This window comes from Micromys minutus (assembly GCF_963924665.1).
Source record: "Micromys minutus genome assembly, chromosome: 9".
In the NCBI taxonomy this organism is placed as follows: Eukaryota; Metazoa; Chordata; class Mammalia; order Rodentia; family Muridae; genus Micromys; species Micromys minutus.
Genome location: NC_137978.1, coordinates 20,095,591 through 20,110,385, shown reverse-complemented (window position 1 = coordinate 20,110,385; position 14,795 = coordinate 20,095,591). Strand labels below are relative to the sequence as shown.

Sequence of the window (14,795 nt, the reverse complement as noted above, 5' to 3'; positions counted from 1 at the left end):
TCTTCTCTCCTCTTTCTCTTAATTTCACTGTTGATATATGAGTGCTCATGCTATTCTGACTTGATAGGCTGTAAAAATTGCTATTTGAGTTTTCTCTTGTTTGGACAATGTCTTGGTGCTCTAGCTGCTCAAATGCCATTTGCTGTGTTTAAAAAATGTGATCAAGTATATAGGTACATATTTGTCATCATAACCCTCAAGAGCCCGAGGCTAGAGTGTTGGAGTTTCAAGGCCAGCCTGTGCTACCTATTAGGTTTATGGATAGCCAGAACTACTTAGTACCTGCCCTATCCCCTCACCATAAACAACAACAACAGCAACAGCAGCAACAGCAGCAGCAACAATATAACACAACACCCAGTGGTGCCATGTGTGGGATAAAGTAGCTGCAATTTCTGATGACCATTTGGGTGTACTATTTAGTGAGACTAACTACATTCATCTCTTACAGAGTCAGCCAATGGACTCTTCACTCTACATTTCTTGTTCCCCAGTCTTCTACAATTGTGATTCTACTTTCTGTTTCTGAGAGTAGGAAAATCTTAGACAATCTTATAAAAGGGGAACCGCATAGCCTTAGTATACATTTTTTGACACAATCAAGGTTTCTAAATGTTACAGTAAATGTCAAAAATGGTTTTTATTTTATTATGGTAGGAGCAAACTAACAAAAATATCAGCTTATTTACATTGTGCAGTTTGTTAAAACATATTTATATTGCAGTAAAATTAATGTCCAGAGATTTCCTTTCTTCTGATATGAAATATAGTGTCATTAAATAACCGTTATTTTACTTTGTATATTTAGAATTTGACTACTTCATATTCTTCATATCTCATGAGAGTAAAACTATTTAGCCTTTGTCTTTGTGACTTGTTGCTTTCACTTAGTATAAGGTCTTCAAGGTTCAGCCATGTCCCCATATCTGACAGGATTTCCTTCCATTTTAAAGTGTTCAACATCCCAATGTATGTCTATACACATTTATCCATTAGCTGATGCCAGTGTGCTATTGGATGGCTCCTATCTCTTGGGTGTTATAAATCATGCTGCCATGAACACAATATATAACTGCACTCTCCAGATCCTGCTTTGAATTCGTTTTGCTCTTTAGCACTGAAGCACACTGATTCTATGCATGTGCTAATTCTTTTTTGTTCATGTTTTGTTTTGTTTTCCTTTTTTTTTTCCTGAGGCAAAGTTTCTCTGTGTAGCCCCAGCTGTCCTGGAACTCACTCTGTAGACAAGTCTGACCTTGAAAGAGAGATCTATCTGTCTCTGCCTGCTGAGTGCTGGGAATTAAAGGCCTGTGACATTACTGACTTGTGGTTCTTAATGTTTTGAAGAATTTCTATGCTGCTCACTGCAAGTGTCAGAATCTGGCCAACAAGAGAGGGCTTCCAGCTATTCTGTATCCTTGCCCAGACTTACTTTTCTTGGTTGCTGTTCTAATGTGTATGAGGTGACACCTCACTCTAACTATGATTTCTATATTTCTGATGAAAATCATAATAATTTTGAACATTTATTTGAGAATTTACATTTTATAATTGGTTATATCAATTTAAATCTCTTGCTTTTTTCAAAAAATTAGATTATATGGTAGCTTTCTATTTTAATATTTTGTAGTTTGGTAAAAGTTTTTAATATAATTTGTATTTATAACTCCTTAATATATATATGTATATATATAATTATTATACACATATATAATTTGCAAGTACTTTTAGTCTGTATGTGCCCTCTCAATGTATTTATTGTGTCTTTTGGTAGCTTTTATAAAGTTCTATTACTGGGCTTTTTTTTTTGTGTTTTCTTGCCTGTTTGTGGGCACTGCTTGTGTGTTTTGTATCCAGGCTGTCAGTGTTAAATCAGAAGTCAAGAAGCTTTCCCTTTTAAACAAAACAGCAGACAGGTCTAGGCCACTTGGCTTTTGGTGGTAACAGCACAGGCCACATACATCAACATAGACTCTGGCTATAGCAGGACCACAGACCAAGACATGGCTCTTGGCAGCAGTGCAGGCCTGGACATCATCCTGGCCTCAGGTAGCTAATGCAGGCCTGTAAGATTAATATGCCCCCACTGGCAGCACATCCCACAGATATTGACATGGATTCAGGACAAGGCATTGACCATGGCCATCCAAATGGAATTAGGTGGTAACTTGGGCCTTTAACATCAGCCCAGTCCTTGGCTGTATCAGGACTACTAACCCCCACATGATCCTTGGTGGCATTACATACCACAGTGATCCTTTCAGGAGGTCCAGACCATGAAGTCAACTTTTTCTCATCTATGCCTCCATCATTGCCCAGAGCCAAGGTGATCCCAAAGAGTGTTAAGATTGTTTTGTGGAATCTGCATTTGTGAACTCTCTAGGCTGTTCTCCATGCACTCTCTGACCCCACTGGACCATGACATGATCCACTGTCAACCTCAGCCCTCTCTCACATCTGTCTCTGTACTTATGACTACAGTCCCACCTCTCACACATTCATTCTTTGTAGTAGCCTCTAAATGACCCGTGTCATTGCATCTGGTCCTTTCTCTTCACCTACCCCATTTCTTGGTTATTTTTAAGGTCAACAGATTTTCAAACTATATTACAAAATAATCAATACAATTTGGACTAAGATAACATGATATTATGTTATTGTTTATTTCTGAGATAGTCTCAAGGCTTTTAATAATTTTGAGTTATATCATAGGTTCTAAAAATAATTTATTTGATTTTTTGTTATAAAAAGTATATCCAGACTTTGGCGGCTTTGTAGGGTCTTCTTTCTTCTCCCTTTGTTCACCCCCTTTATACCCTTTCATTCCCCTAACACTCTATAAGAGAGAAAAGAAGATAGAGAGGAAAGAATAAAGATCCCTGAATAAAGTCAGAGTCAGAAATGGGGCACCATCATTGCAGGACTACTTCTTGCTGACTAGAGGTGTTGAATTCCTTAAGAAAAAGTTTCATCTTCCATGTTAGGATAGTTAATTTGTTCTTCTCATTGTTTCTTTTTTGTACATACTACTTAACAAACCACACCAACAGCAACCAACAACCTTCCAAATCCAACTAACAACCCACCCTTCAGTCCAGCATTTACATATACTCTGAAAAATCCCCAGAATTCCAAATGTGACACAATCATAGAATCTGTCTCTGCAGCTGGAAAAGTCACACCTTTGCTAGAGCACTCGACAAATCATAGTCACCTACTATGGACAATCAAGCAGCCCCATATGTCTATACCTGGGATTAAAATGAAAGTTCAATCCCATAATATTTCTGTGTTTTTTCAAAGAAACCCAAACTTCAAAATTTCTACTATAAATATTGGAATTACGACATCCCTCAGTTCTATTCCTCCTTCAAAGCCCTCCTGCATACTATTTTTATTCATATCTTATTTTCATTGTTATATGCAAATATGTATATACTTTCATGTTCCTAAATACAGATTTCTCACACTTACATGTATGTTTTTAGGGCTGGCCATTTGATTATTTGATAAGCAGTTGGTGTGCTCCTCCCTGGGGGAGACATTTCTTCTGTTCTCAGCATTCACCAGTTGTCTGTAGTTCTTTGTGTATGCTTGAGGCCCCATGAATTTTGCACTGCTTCAGGTTAGCAGGTCTTCTGGAAACTTTTGCCATGATAACACCCTTTAACTTGAATAGTCCAACTGTACCATATATAGCGAATGGTGTTTAGTCAGGAGAAATGTTTGTTCTTGTCTATGATTTAAGTTAGTTCCAGGGAATTTTAGAATATTGGCTGCTGCTGTTTTCCTTAGATCCTTCCTAATTCTTTAGAGGATTATATTCTTAAGAGATAATTACTGGGGGTTTAAACATGTTCATCATACAAGTGTATCATTAGCTTTCTGTTTCAGTTGACATTTGTTGTAAATGTTAAGGGTGAAAGAATTTACTGTGCATGTGTCTGCACCAAAATAACTGAGAAATACCAGTGTAAAACCCAGCTTTCATAAAATGTATATCATTGGTGATTGTGTAATTGCATAAGCAATAAAAAATTCAGCTTTGTCACGTAGGGATGAGTGGGATGGAGAAAAATATGCCAAGAAAAATGTTTGTGGCTTAGATTTGGGAAGTTTTTATTTAATTAGGATAGTACCAATAGTGTTTAATAGAGTAGCTTCCTATAAAAATACTTTCTCAAATTTTAGTATGTATTATTTTGTGTGTGTGTGTGTATATATAATATGTATTGTGATTGGGTACGATTCTGTTTTTATATTCTATTTGATTAGTCTTGCTTTAGGATTGCATTTTAAATTTCAAATAAAAAGTGTTCCTAGCTTCTGTGTGTTATTATTGTGTTCTGGCTGGCATGCCATTTAGTTCTAGAATACCAGCTTCAGTATGTGAACATTACAGTTGTTCATATACCTGTATTTGCAGTTAATGTAGAGACAACTTCTATGTGAATAAGATAATTGTTATGCTTATAATAATGGTTTTCTATGTTCATGAATGTGGAACATCTTTATTTAGGTTATATTTTATTTTATTCAGTAATAATACACATCAGCCAGAAGTCAACAATTTGTATTGTTGGTATAATAAATATTGAGCTATGTGGAAAAGCAATCATGTTTCTACAGTTAGCATGCATTCTAACATTAATAAGCTCTTATTAGCTCAGACTGTTTACACACTTGTTTTCAAGTCCCAGTGCTCACATAGTGGCTCACAGACATCTGCAGTTTCAGAGGATCTGGGCCCTCTTCTGGTCTCTATAGGTACTGCATGCACATTGTATATTTAAATACATACTGACAAACACCCACACACCGAAATAAGTAAGACAATTAATTTTTTCATATATAATATATCTGATTACAGTTTCCTCTCCCTCTACTCTCCCAGTTTTTCCCTACTTCCCCTTACATCCGGATCCACCACTCCCTTTCTGTCTTTCTTAGAAAAGAGATCTCTGAGGGATTATAGTATAATATAGGAAGATAATAATAGTATAAAAACCAAACACATAGGAATAGGACAAGACAATAGAAGAGAAAGCCCAAGAAAAGGCACGAAAAGTGTTATAGAGTCAGAGATACACTTGTTCACACACTGAGGAGTCCCATAGAGACAAACAGCAAACAAAGGAATGGTAGTATGTACCTATATCTATCAACTATATGCCTGTCTGTCTATCCAACCAACATGGACCAATAGGATAAGACAAAACAAAACAAAACGAAAACAAATAGGCACCCAAAATAAGGCACTAAAATCATAGATCCACTTGTTCCCCAATTCTGGAATTTAGTAAAAGTAGTAAACTGAGAGGCAATATGTGTGTAGAGAACTTGTTGCACCCCCTTTCAGGCCCTGTGCATTCCATCTCTGTGAGTTTATATGTGCATGGTCTTATTGACTCATGCCCTCCAAATGGGTGCTCCAAAGTCTCTCACTTTCTCCACATTTCTGGACCTGAGTGTAATTTGTTTTCTTCTGTTAGAGGAAGAGTCTTCTCTAATGACTGTTGAGCAAGGCACTGATCTCTGTGTGTGGCATAAAGCCATTCGTAGTCTTTTCCCCATTACATTCCTTGAATGAAGCAGCAGTATTTGGTTTTACTGAGGTTCCCTGGCTATCTAGTCTTAGGTTCTCGGTCACATAAACAGGGTTAGATATGGCTTCCATCTCATGGAGTAGGCCTAAAGTCAGATCAAAATATCGGTTGGTTAGTATCAGAATGTTTGTGCCACCTTTGTTCCAGCATATCTTGCAGGCACAGCAGCATTGTAGGTTGGAAGGTTTATGGCTAGGTTGGTGTATACATTTCTCTTTGGTAGTCTGCAGACAACCTTCTGTTACAAAGAACACTAGCTCACAGGGGTGAAGGCTGTAAGTAGGCTGCAGCTGCAGTTTTCCATGTTCCATGAGGTGTGTGGGTATTGTCTTTAGCAATAGAGCCTTAACTGCCAGTTTTTAGAGAGCAACCTATTGCCTTTGGCAACCTATTGGCAACAGGCTGGGTTGTTTGGGGGTTTCCTTGAGACCCTATTAGTCAACAACTCAATGAGATGCAACCTGTTTCTCTGTTACGAGAAGCTTCATTTGATGGCAAGAGATGTTTAGTTGGAGCTCTGTCTCCCCCATGATTCAACAATTTAATTTAGAGTACTTTCATATATGTATTTTAGGAAGCTTCCATTGTATTAGACTTCTACACAGATCCTCAAATATTCCTTTATTTTAGCTGTCTCTTCCTCTACTTCCTCTCTTGTGCCCCTTCTCCCTCATCTCCCTGCTTGATCCTCCAGGTCTAGCCCCACCTTTACCTCTGTCTATCCATGACTATCCTAGTTCACTTTCTTAGAGAGGCCTATCTGTTCTATCTAGTCCCTTATTTTATGTCTCACCTCTGTGGTTATATAGACTATAGCTCGTATATCCAAGAGTTAACATTTATCATACACATACAAGTGAAAACCACTTTTCTTTTCTTGTTCTGGGCTACCTGGGGGCTTTTTTTCCTATTTTCATCTGTTGATCTACAAATTTCATGGTTTCAAATTTAAATGTACCACATTTTCTTTATCTATTCATCACAGATTTTAGAAGGACATGTAGGTTGTTTTCAGTTTCTGTTTATTATGAATACACAGCCGTGAATGGGTTGAGCAAGTGCCTCTGTGGTGTGATGACACATTTCTTCTAGGCATCTCAGTGAATCTGAGCCCTTCTATTCATCTCAGCTAGAAGGGTCTCTCAACAGTCCTTATGTATTTTTGAGGAGAGAGATGGGGGTCTGGTGAATGTAGCGAGCTTCAGGAACTTCTTGGCACTATTGCAGTGGTTACTCCATAGTTTAGTGAGCTTTCCTTCAGGATGGACTGTTTCACCTTCCCTTATAACATCCCATTGCTTTATCTCCCCTTAAAGCATACCGTGCCTTACAGAGTTGCTTCCAAGATGGGCATTTTTCTTCAGAAAAAAAATGCTACATAATACTTGTCTAACTACCTTATGATACCATGTTAGATGCTGAGGCTCATATGTTATTTGTTTGGCTGGATCCAGTATTTCAAGTGACCTCTATTTCCATTCCTAGCATCTGATATCTATCTATCTATCTATCTATCTATCTATCTGTCTGTCTGTCTGTCTGTCTGTCTGTCTGTCTGTCTGTCTGTCTATCTATCTATCTATCTATCTATCTATCTATCTATCTATCTATCTATCCTTCTATCCTTCTATCTATCCTTCTATCTATAACTTTTTTCATTAGTAGCACAGTTCATTGCTTGGCTAGAAAAATATTTTATCTATTTCAAAGTTGTTTCTCATTGATTCTGTTATTTCAGCTTTTTTAAGATAGTGTTTTTGTCCAAGTGTTCACTTTGTTGATTCTTTTCTCTAGTGCTGAGAATGGAACCCATGTCTTCGAGCATGCTGGGTAAAAGGTCCAAATCAGGTTCATGTTTTGCCTTTTTATTTTCTGACATAGGTGCTCCTGAGGTTGCTTAGATCAATCCTGAACTTGCAATCTTTCTTCATGGGTTAAATTTAGTTTCCCCACATGCCAGCTTTTTTTTTCTTTAAAAAGTAACTTTATTGAGAATGTCATGTGTGCATACAGTGTGCTTTGATCAAATCTATGCTCCATTCTCTCCTTTCCAGTTCCTCCCCATCCCACCTCATACATTCTGTCATTTGTTGTTTTTGATTTTTGAGTCCTTGGAGTCCTTCTACTTCTACCTGTGTGTGCTTGCGTGCTGGACAACCAATCAGAGCATGGCAGCCTTCAGGGACTGCATTCCTGAAGAAATGTGGTTCTCCCTCCTCCCACAAACCTTCAGCTGCCAATAGCTTCTTGGCCAGAGGTAGGACTTCATGAAGTCCTTCTATGCCTGTGCTGAGATTTTGACTGGTCTGATTTTGTGCAGCTCTTATGCTGGTCACAGCTTATGAACAGTGGCCCTTTAATATTCAGCAGATAACATTTAATTGCAGGCACCCACCACTTCTGGCTCTTGTTGCTTCCTACTCTTCAATGATTCCTGAGCCTTTGGGAATGGGGTATAACTTAGATGCCCCGCTTAGAGTTTAACAGTCTGTATTGTTTTACTTTCTGCATATTGACCAGTTGTGAGGATCTGCATTAATCTCTGTCTAATGTACATAGAACCTTCTCTAAGGAAGGCTGAGATAAGATAAGATAAGATACAAAATTAAGGGTAGTTTAATACCATTTTCATAATAGTCTAGTGGATCAAACCTAGGGCCTCGAACATACTAGGCAGGTATGATCTGTAATGCTGAGCAGCATTCCCAGCCCTTTATTGTCCCCTGAACTTTGGATTTTCTAAGGATTTTTATGTAATGTTTTCTGTTACCTGTTTCACTCAGATGTTCATCTGTACCTCTTACACAATTTTAAGGTTCCAAGACCTCCAGTTTGAAAATACTCCTTTATTCAATTCATAACACCCTCTCATACTCAGCATGAGCCAAGTTGAATCTTGAGATTGGCAACTTTGTCTGGAAACTACCTGAGTACTTAAAAATTTTACCTGGTCTCTAGACTCTTTATTCCATTTTTTTTTTCTTTTGTGATTTGTTTTATCTATTAGGACCTCCCAGATTTGCCATTTCTACATCACTGCATTTTGTATTAATCACCTCTTCATAATTAAGTATCTAGCTACCTCCAAAGAGAGTAAGCAGGGCACAGAGGTGAATTCCTGTTCCCTCAGATCGTTGTCAGGCCCTTGTTTGCCATAGACGTTCTCCCACATGACAAAGGAAGCTTCTCCTTCCTGACATTGTCTTCTTTTTATCTGTTACTGTCTATGAATGCATCTGTTCTTCTTGTGAATAAATGGTAATGTCTAGTTCTTAACCTAAAGCCTGACAATTAGCTGGAGAAATAATGAATAAATGGTGTTAATATAGGAATACTCCATTTAAACATTTGTTTATTCACAATACTAATTAAAATTAATTTTTTGTATTTAAAATACATACAATTTAGGAAATAGTTTTAAAATGTAAGATTTAGAAAGTTATTAGGAGCAAACGATGAGTTTGGAAGAATGTTAGGTGAAAGTTTAACACCATCAGGAGAATTAGAGGATAGTCTGTCCTAACTAGTGTAAGAATATTTTGTTTCTTTGCAGTGCCATCTAATTTATGTTTGTACACTTAAAACAAGAAGCAAATATGGAGATAACCCCAACTTAGTCTTAATATTTAAGCAATTCTGCTGTCTCTTATTTAACAAACAATTTTATTGTATGATTTATTCTAACTTTAATAATAGCTTTTACAGTTTGTTTCAAGTTCTTGATTTTATACCATGAAGTTTTTTTTTTAATTTCTGACAAAAACTTCTATAACTAGTGTAAGTTTTTGTAAACATTTTTCTCCTAAAATTCTTCAAAATTAGTTTTTTTACTGTTTTAAAGGTTGATATTTAATTATGTTAAAATCTAATTATTGTGAAAAACCTAGACAGTCTTGGTAAGATCATTAAGAACGTTTCCCCTGCACAGTATGAAATAAATTCCATGTACCGTTGTTTGTACATTATGTTTATTATGTTGTAATACAAGTGCTCTCATTTTAGGACCTTGAAGAAAATCTGATTGAAGCAAAGAAAGAAATTGAATCATCACAGAGTAAATACAATGCTGTGTCACTGCAGCTGAACAACAAACAGAGTGAACTTCTCCAAAAAGATATGGATATTACATTGGTTAGGCAAGTATATTCGGTTATGACTCTTATTAGAATATCATTAGTCATTTAGCATGAGCATGTATATGTATCTTGTCAATACCTTGAAATGATAACAGTGTATCTTCCTAGGTACACATGTTTGTGCAGTGAAAATCCGGAATAGTGTGCATTGAAGAGGTACTAGTTAGTTAGGGGAGCAGGGGCTCCCCAGCACTGAGACTCTGTTCAAACAAGAAATAGTATGTTTATTCATTGTCCTGTGCTGTGTATGTGACGGGGCCTCCTATCAGCTGGTGTATGCTGCCTGGTTGGTGATCCAGGGTCTGAGAGATCTCAGGGGTCCAGGTTAATTGAGACTGCTGGTCCTCTTACAGGGTGGCCTCTTCCTCAGCTTCCTCCAGCTTTTCCCTAATTCAGCCTCAGGGGTCAGCACCTTCTGTTGATTGGTTTGGTTGGATACAAACATCTGCATCTGGCTCAGCTGCTTGATGGGTCCCTTTTTGTGAGCACTCCATGGCCTCAGTAATGGTGTCAGGCCTTGGGGCCTCCCCTGGAGTTGGATCCTACTTTGTGCATGTCTCTTGACCTTCTTTTTCTCAGGCTTTTCTCAGTTTTCAACCCTGCAGTTCTATCAGACAGGAACAATTATGGGTCAGAGTTTTGACTGTGGAATAGCAACCTCATCCCTCACTTGATACCCTTTCTTTCTCCTGAAGGTGGGCTCTTCATGTTCCCTTTCCCCACTGAGAGCATTTTATCTCGGTCCCCCCACACCCCTTTGAGTCCTGAGGGTCTCTTACGTCATAGGTCTCTGGTGCATTCTAGTGGGTCCCCGTACCTCCTATCTTCTGAGGTCGCCTGTTTCTATTCTTTCTGCTGCTCCTCAGGGCTTCAGTCTTTTTCCCCCACCCAATATTAGATCATGTTCCCCTCCACCCCCACTCTCCATCCCCTTTCCCTCCTAGTTTCTTCCCTCTTTCTGCCATTGACCTTGTTTTCTACTCCCTCCCAAGTGGGACTGAGGCAAACTCACTTGGGCACTTAAGCTTGTTGACCTTTTTGAGTTCTGTGGACTGATCTTGGGTATTATGCAATTTTTAAATTTGTGGCTAATATCCACTTATTAGTGAGTAAAATACATTGCATGTTATTTTGGGTCTGAGTTACCTCACTCAGGATGATATTTTCTATTTCCATCCATTTGCCTGCAAAACTTATGATGTCCTCATTCTTAATAGCTGAGTAGTATTCCATTGTGTAACTGAACCACATTTTCTGTATCTATTCCTCTGTTGTAGGACATCTGGGCGGTTTCCAGCTTGTGGCTATCACAAACAAGGTCACTATGAACATATTAGAGCATGTGCCCCTGGGGCATTTTGGGTATATGCCCAAGAGTGGTGTATCTGGGTCTTAATTTAAAAACTGGAATTATTTACTTTTCTTATCTCTATAAGATTAGGTTGCCTGACACAAACAGCTTAGGGGAAGGATAATTATTTTCTTTTTCTTTTTCCTCTTCCCATTCCCACTCCCCCTGCCTCCTTAAGGGTGCTCTCCCACCTTCCCACCCACTCTCACCTTACCTCTCTGGCATTTTCCTACATTGAGGCATTGAGCTTTCCCAGGACTAAGGGTCTCTCCTCCCATTGATGTCAGACAGTGCCATCCTCTACTTCTACTATGCAGCTGGAGCCATGGGTCCCCCTATGTGTACTTTTTGCTTGGTGGTTTAGTTCCTGGGAGCTCTGGGGGGCCTGGTTGGTTGATATTGTTGTTGTTCCTACGGGGTTGCAAACCCCTTAATTCCTTCAGTCCTCCATTGGGGTCCCCATGTTTAGACCAAAGGTTAGCTTTGAGAATCCACATCTGTATTTGTCAGGCTCTGGCAGATCCTCTCTGGAGACAGCTATATCAGGCTCCTGTCAGCAAACACGTTTTGGCATCAGCAATATTGTTTGTGTTTGATGTATGTATATGGGATGGATCCCCAGGTGGGGCAGACTCTGGATGACCTTGCCTTCATTCTCTGCTCCTTACTTTGTCACCGTATTTCCTTTAGACAGGAAGAATTCTGGCTTAAAAACTTTGAGATGAGTGGGTGGCCCCATTCTTCAACCAGGGGTCTTGCCTAACCTCTGGATATGGTCTCTACAGTTCTCCCTCCCCTTTCTTGGTCAGTTCAGCTAATCTCATCCCTTTGGGTCCTGAGAGCCTCTTGTTTTCCTGGTATCTGGGACTTTCTGGTGGCTAGTTACCCATTCCCCATTGCTATACACCTCTGTTCAATTTCCTGACCCTCTGTCTGTTATCCCTGTCTCCTCCCATATCTGATCCTTCTCCTCCTCCCTCTGTTCTTTTCCCCAAATCCCTCTCACCCTCAACTCCTGAGAATATTTTGTTCCTTTTCTTAGTAGGACTAAAGCATCTACACTTTGGTCTTTCTTCTTCTTGAGATTCATGTGGTCTGGGAATTGTATTGTGGGTATTCTGAGATTTTTGCCTAGTATGTACTTATCTGTGAGTACATACCAGGCATCTTCTTTTTTGACTGGGTTACCTCACTGGGGATGATTTTTTTCTAGTTTGATCCATTTGCCTTCGATTTTCATGAAGTCATTGTTTTTAATAGCTGGGTAGTACTCCATTGTGTATATGTACCACATTTTCTGTGTCGTTCCTCTGTTTAAGACATCAGGGTTCTTTCCAGCTTCTGGGTATTATAAATAAGGCTGCTATGAACATAGTAAAGTTTGTGTCCTTGTTATTTGTTGGAGAATCTTTTTAGGTATATGCCCAGGAATGGAATAGCTGGGTCCTCAGGTAGTAAGTACTATGTCCAGTTTTCTGAGGAATGGCCATATTGTTTTCCAGAGTGGTTGTACCAGCTTGCAATCCCACCAACAAAGGAGGAGTATTCCTCTTACTAAATATCCTCACCAACATCTGCTGAAATCTGAGTTTTTTACTTAGCCATACTGACTAGTGTGAGGTGGAATCTCAGGATTGTTTTGATTTGCATTTCCCAGTTGACTAAGGATGTTGAGCATTAATTTAGGTGCTTCTCAACCATTCAGTATTCCTCAGTTAAGACTTCTTTATTTAGCTCTATCCCCATTTTAAAATATGATTATGTGGTTGTCTGGCATCTAACTTAAAGAGTTCTTTGTATATATTGGGCATTAGCCCTGTATCAGATGTAGGATTAGTAAAGATCTTTTCCTAATCTTTTGGTTACCATTTTGTCCTATTGACAGTGTCCTTTACCTTACAGAAGCTTTGCAGTTTTATGAGTTCCCATTTGTTGATTCTTGATCTTAGAGCATAAGCCATTGGTGTTGTGTTCAGGAAATTTGCCCATGTATTCAAAACACTTCCCCACTTTCTCTTCTATTAGACTCAGTGTATCTGGTTTTATGTAGAGATCTCTGATCCACTTGGACTAGAGCTTTGTACAAGGAGATAAGAATGGGTCAATTTGGATTCTTTTACATGCAGACTGCCAATTGAACCAACACCATTTGTTAAAGATGCTGTCTTTTTTTTAACTGTATGGTTTTAGCTTCTTTGTCAAAGATCAAGCGACTATAGGTATGTGGTTCCATTTCTGTGTCTTCAGATCTATTCCATTGATCTACCTGCCTGTCTCTGTACCAATACCATGCAGTTTTTATCACTACAGCTTGAGGTCAGGAATGATGATTCCCCCAGAAGTATCTTATTGTTGAGAATGGTTTTCACTATCCTAGGTTTTGTTTTTGTTTTTTTTGTTGTTGTTGTTGTTCCAAATGAATTTGCAAATTGCTCTTTCCATCTTTGTAATGAATTGAGATGGTGATTACACTGAATCTGTAGATTGCTTTTGGCAAGATGGTCATTTTTACTATATTAATCCTGCCAACCCAGGAGCATGGGCAATCTTTCCATCTTCTGTGATCTTCAGTTTGTTTTTTTTTTTCAATGAAATTCTTGTCATACAGATCTTTTACTTGCTTAGTTAGAGTCACATCAAGATATTTTATATTACTCCTGATTATTGTGAATGGTTTCATTTTCATAATATTTTCTTAATCTGTTTATCCTTTGAGTAGAAGAAGGCTACTGATTTGTTTCATTTAATTTTATATCCAGCCATTTTGCTGAAGTTGTTTGTCAAGTGCAGGAGTTATCTGGTGGAATTTTTGGGGTCACTTAATTAAACTATCATATCATTTGCAAAGAGTGATATTTTGATATTCTTCCTTTCCACTGTGTATCCTTGGACTTCCTTTTGTTGCCTAATTGTTCTTGCTAGGATTTTGAATACTATATTGATAGGTAGGGAGAGAGTGGGTATCCTTGTCTAGTCCCTGATTTTAGTGGGATTGCTTCAAGTTTCTTTCCATTTAGTTTGATATTGGCTACTGGTTTGCGGTATATTGATTTTACTATGTTTGGGTATAGGCCTTGAATTCCTGTTTGTATCCAAGACTCCTTACCATGAAGGGGTGTTGAATTTTGTCAAATGCTTTCTCAGCATCTAAGGAGATGATCATGTGGGTTTTTTTGTTTTATGTTGATAGATTTTCTTATATTGAATCATCCCTGCATTCCTGGGATGAAGCCTACTTGATCATGGTGAATGCTTGTTTTGATGTGAATGCTCATTTGATGTGTGATTCAGTTTGTGAGAACTTTATTGAGGTCTTTTTTTTTTTGCATCCATATTTATAAGAGAATTTGGTCTGACATTCTCTTTTTTTTGTTTGGTCTTTGTGTAGCTTAGGTGTATGCGTAATTGTGGCTTCATAGAAGGGATTGTGTAGTGTTCCTTTTGTATCTAGTTTGTGGAACAGTTTGACAAGTATTAGTATTAGGTCTTCTTAGAAGGTCTGATAGAATTCTGCACTTAGCGATCTGGTCCTGGGATATTTTTGGTTGGGACGCTTTTAATGACTGCTTCTATTTCTTTAGGGGTTATGGGACTGCTTAGATGGCTTATCTGATTCTGATTTAAATTTGGTACCTGGTATTTCTCTAGAAAATTGTCCATTTCATCCAGATTTTCTAGTTTTGTTGAGTGTAGGCTTTTGTA

The 14,795-nt window shown here is 38.3% G+C and overlaps 1 protein-coding gene across 1 annotated transcript in view; it reads left to right on the top strand.

Moving 5' to 3' along the window:
- Window positions 1–14,795, top strand: part of CNTLN (centlein) — a gene marked incomplete at its 5' end in the record, with an annotated part of 250,033 nt that overhangs the window by 66,240 nt on the left and 168,998 nt on the right. Inside the window, one exon of the mRNA XM_080921559.1 lies at window positions 9,609–9,742. Within this exon, the coding sequence (XP_080777685.1) occupies window positions 9,609–9,742 (134 nt within the window). The remainder of the gene's footprint in view (window positions 1–9,608; window positions 9,743–14,795) is intronic.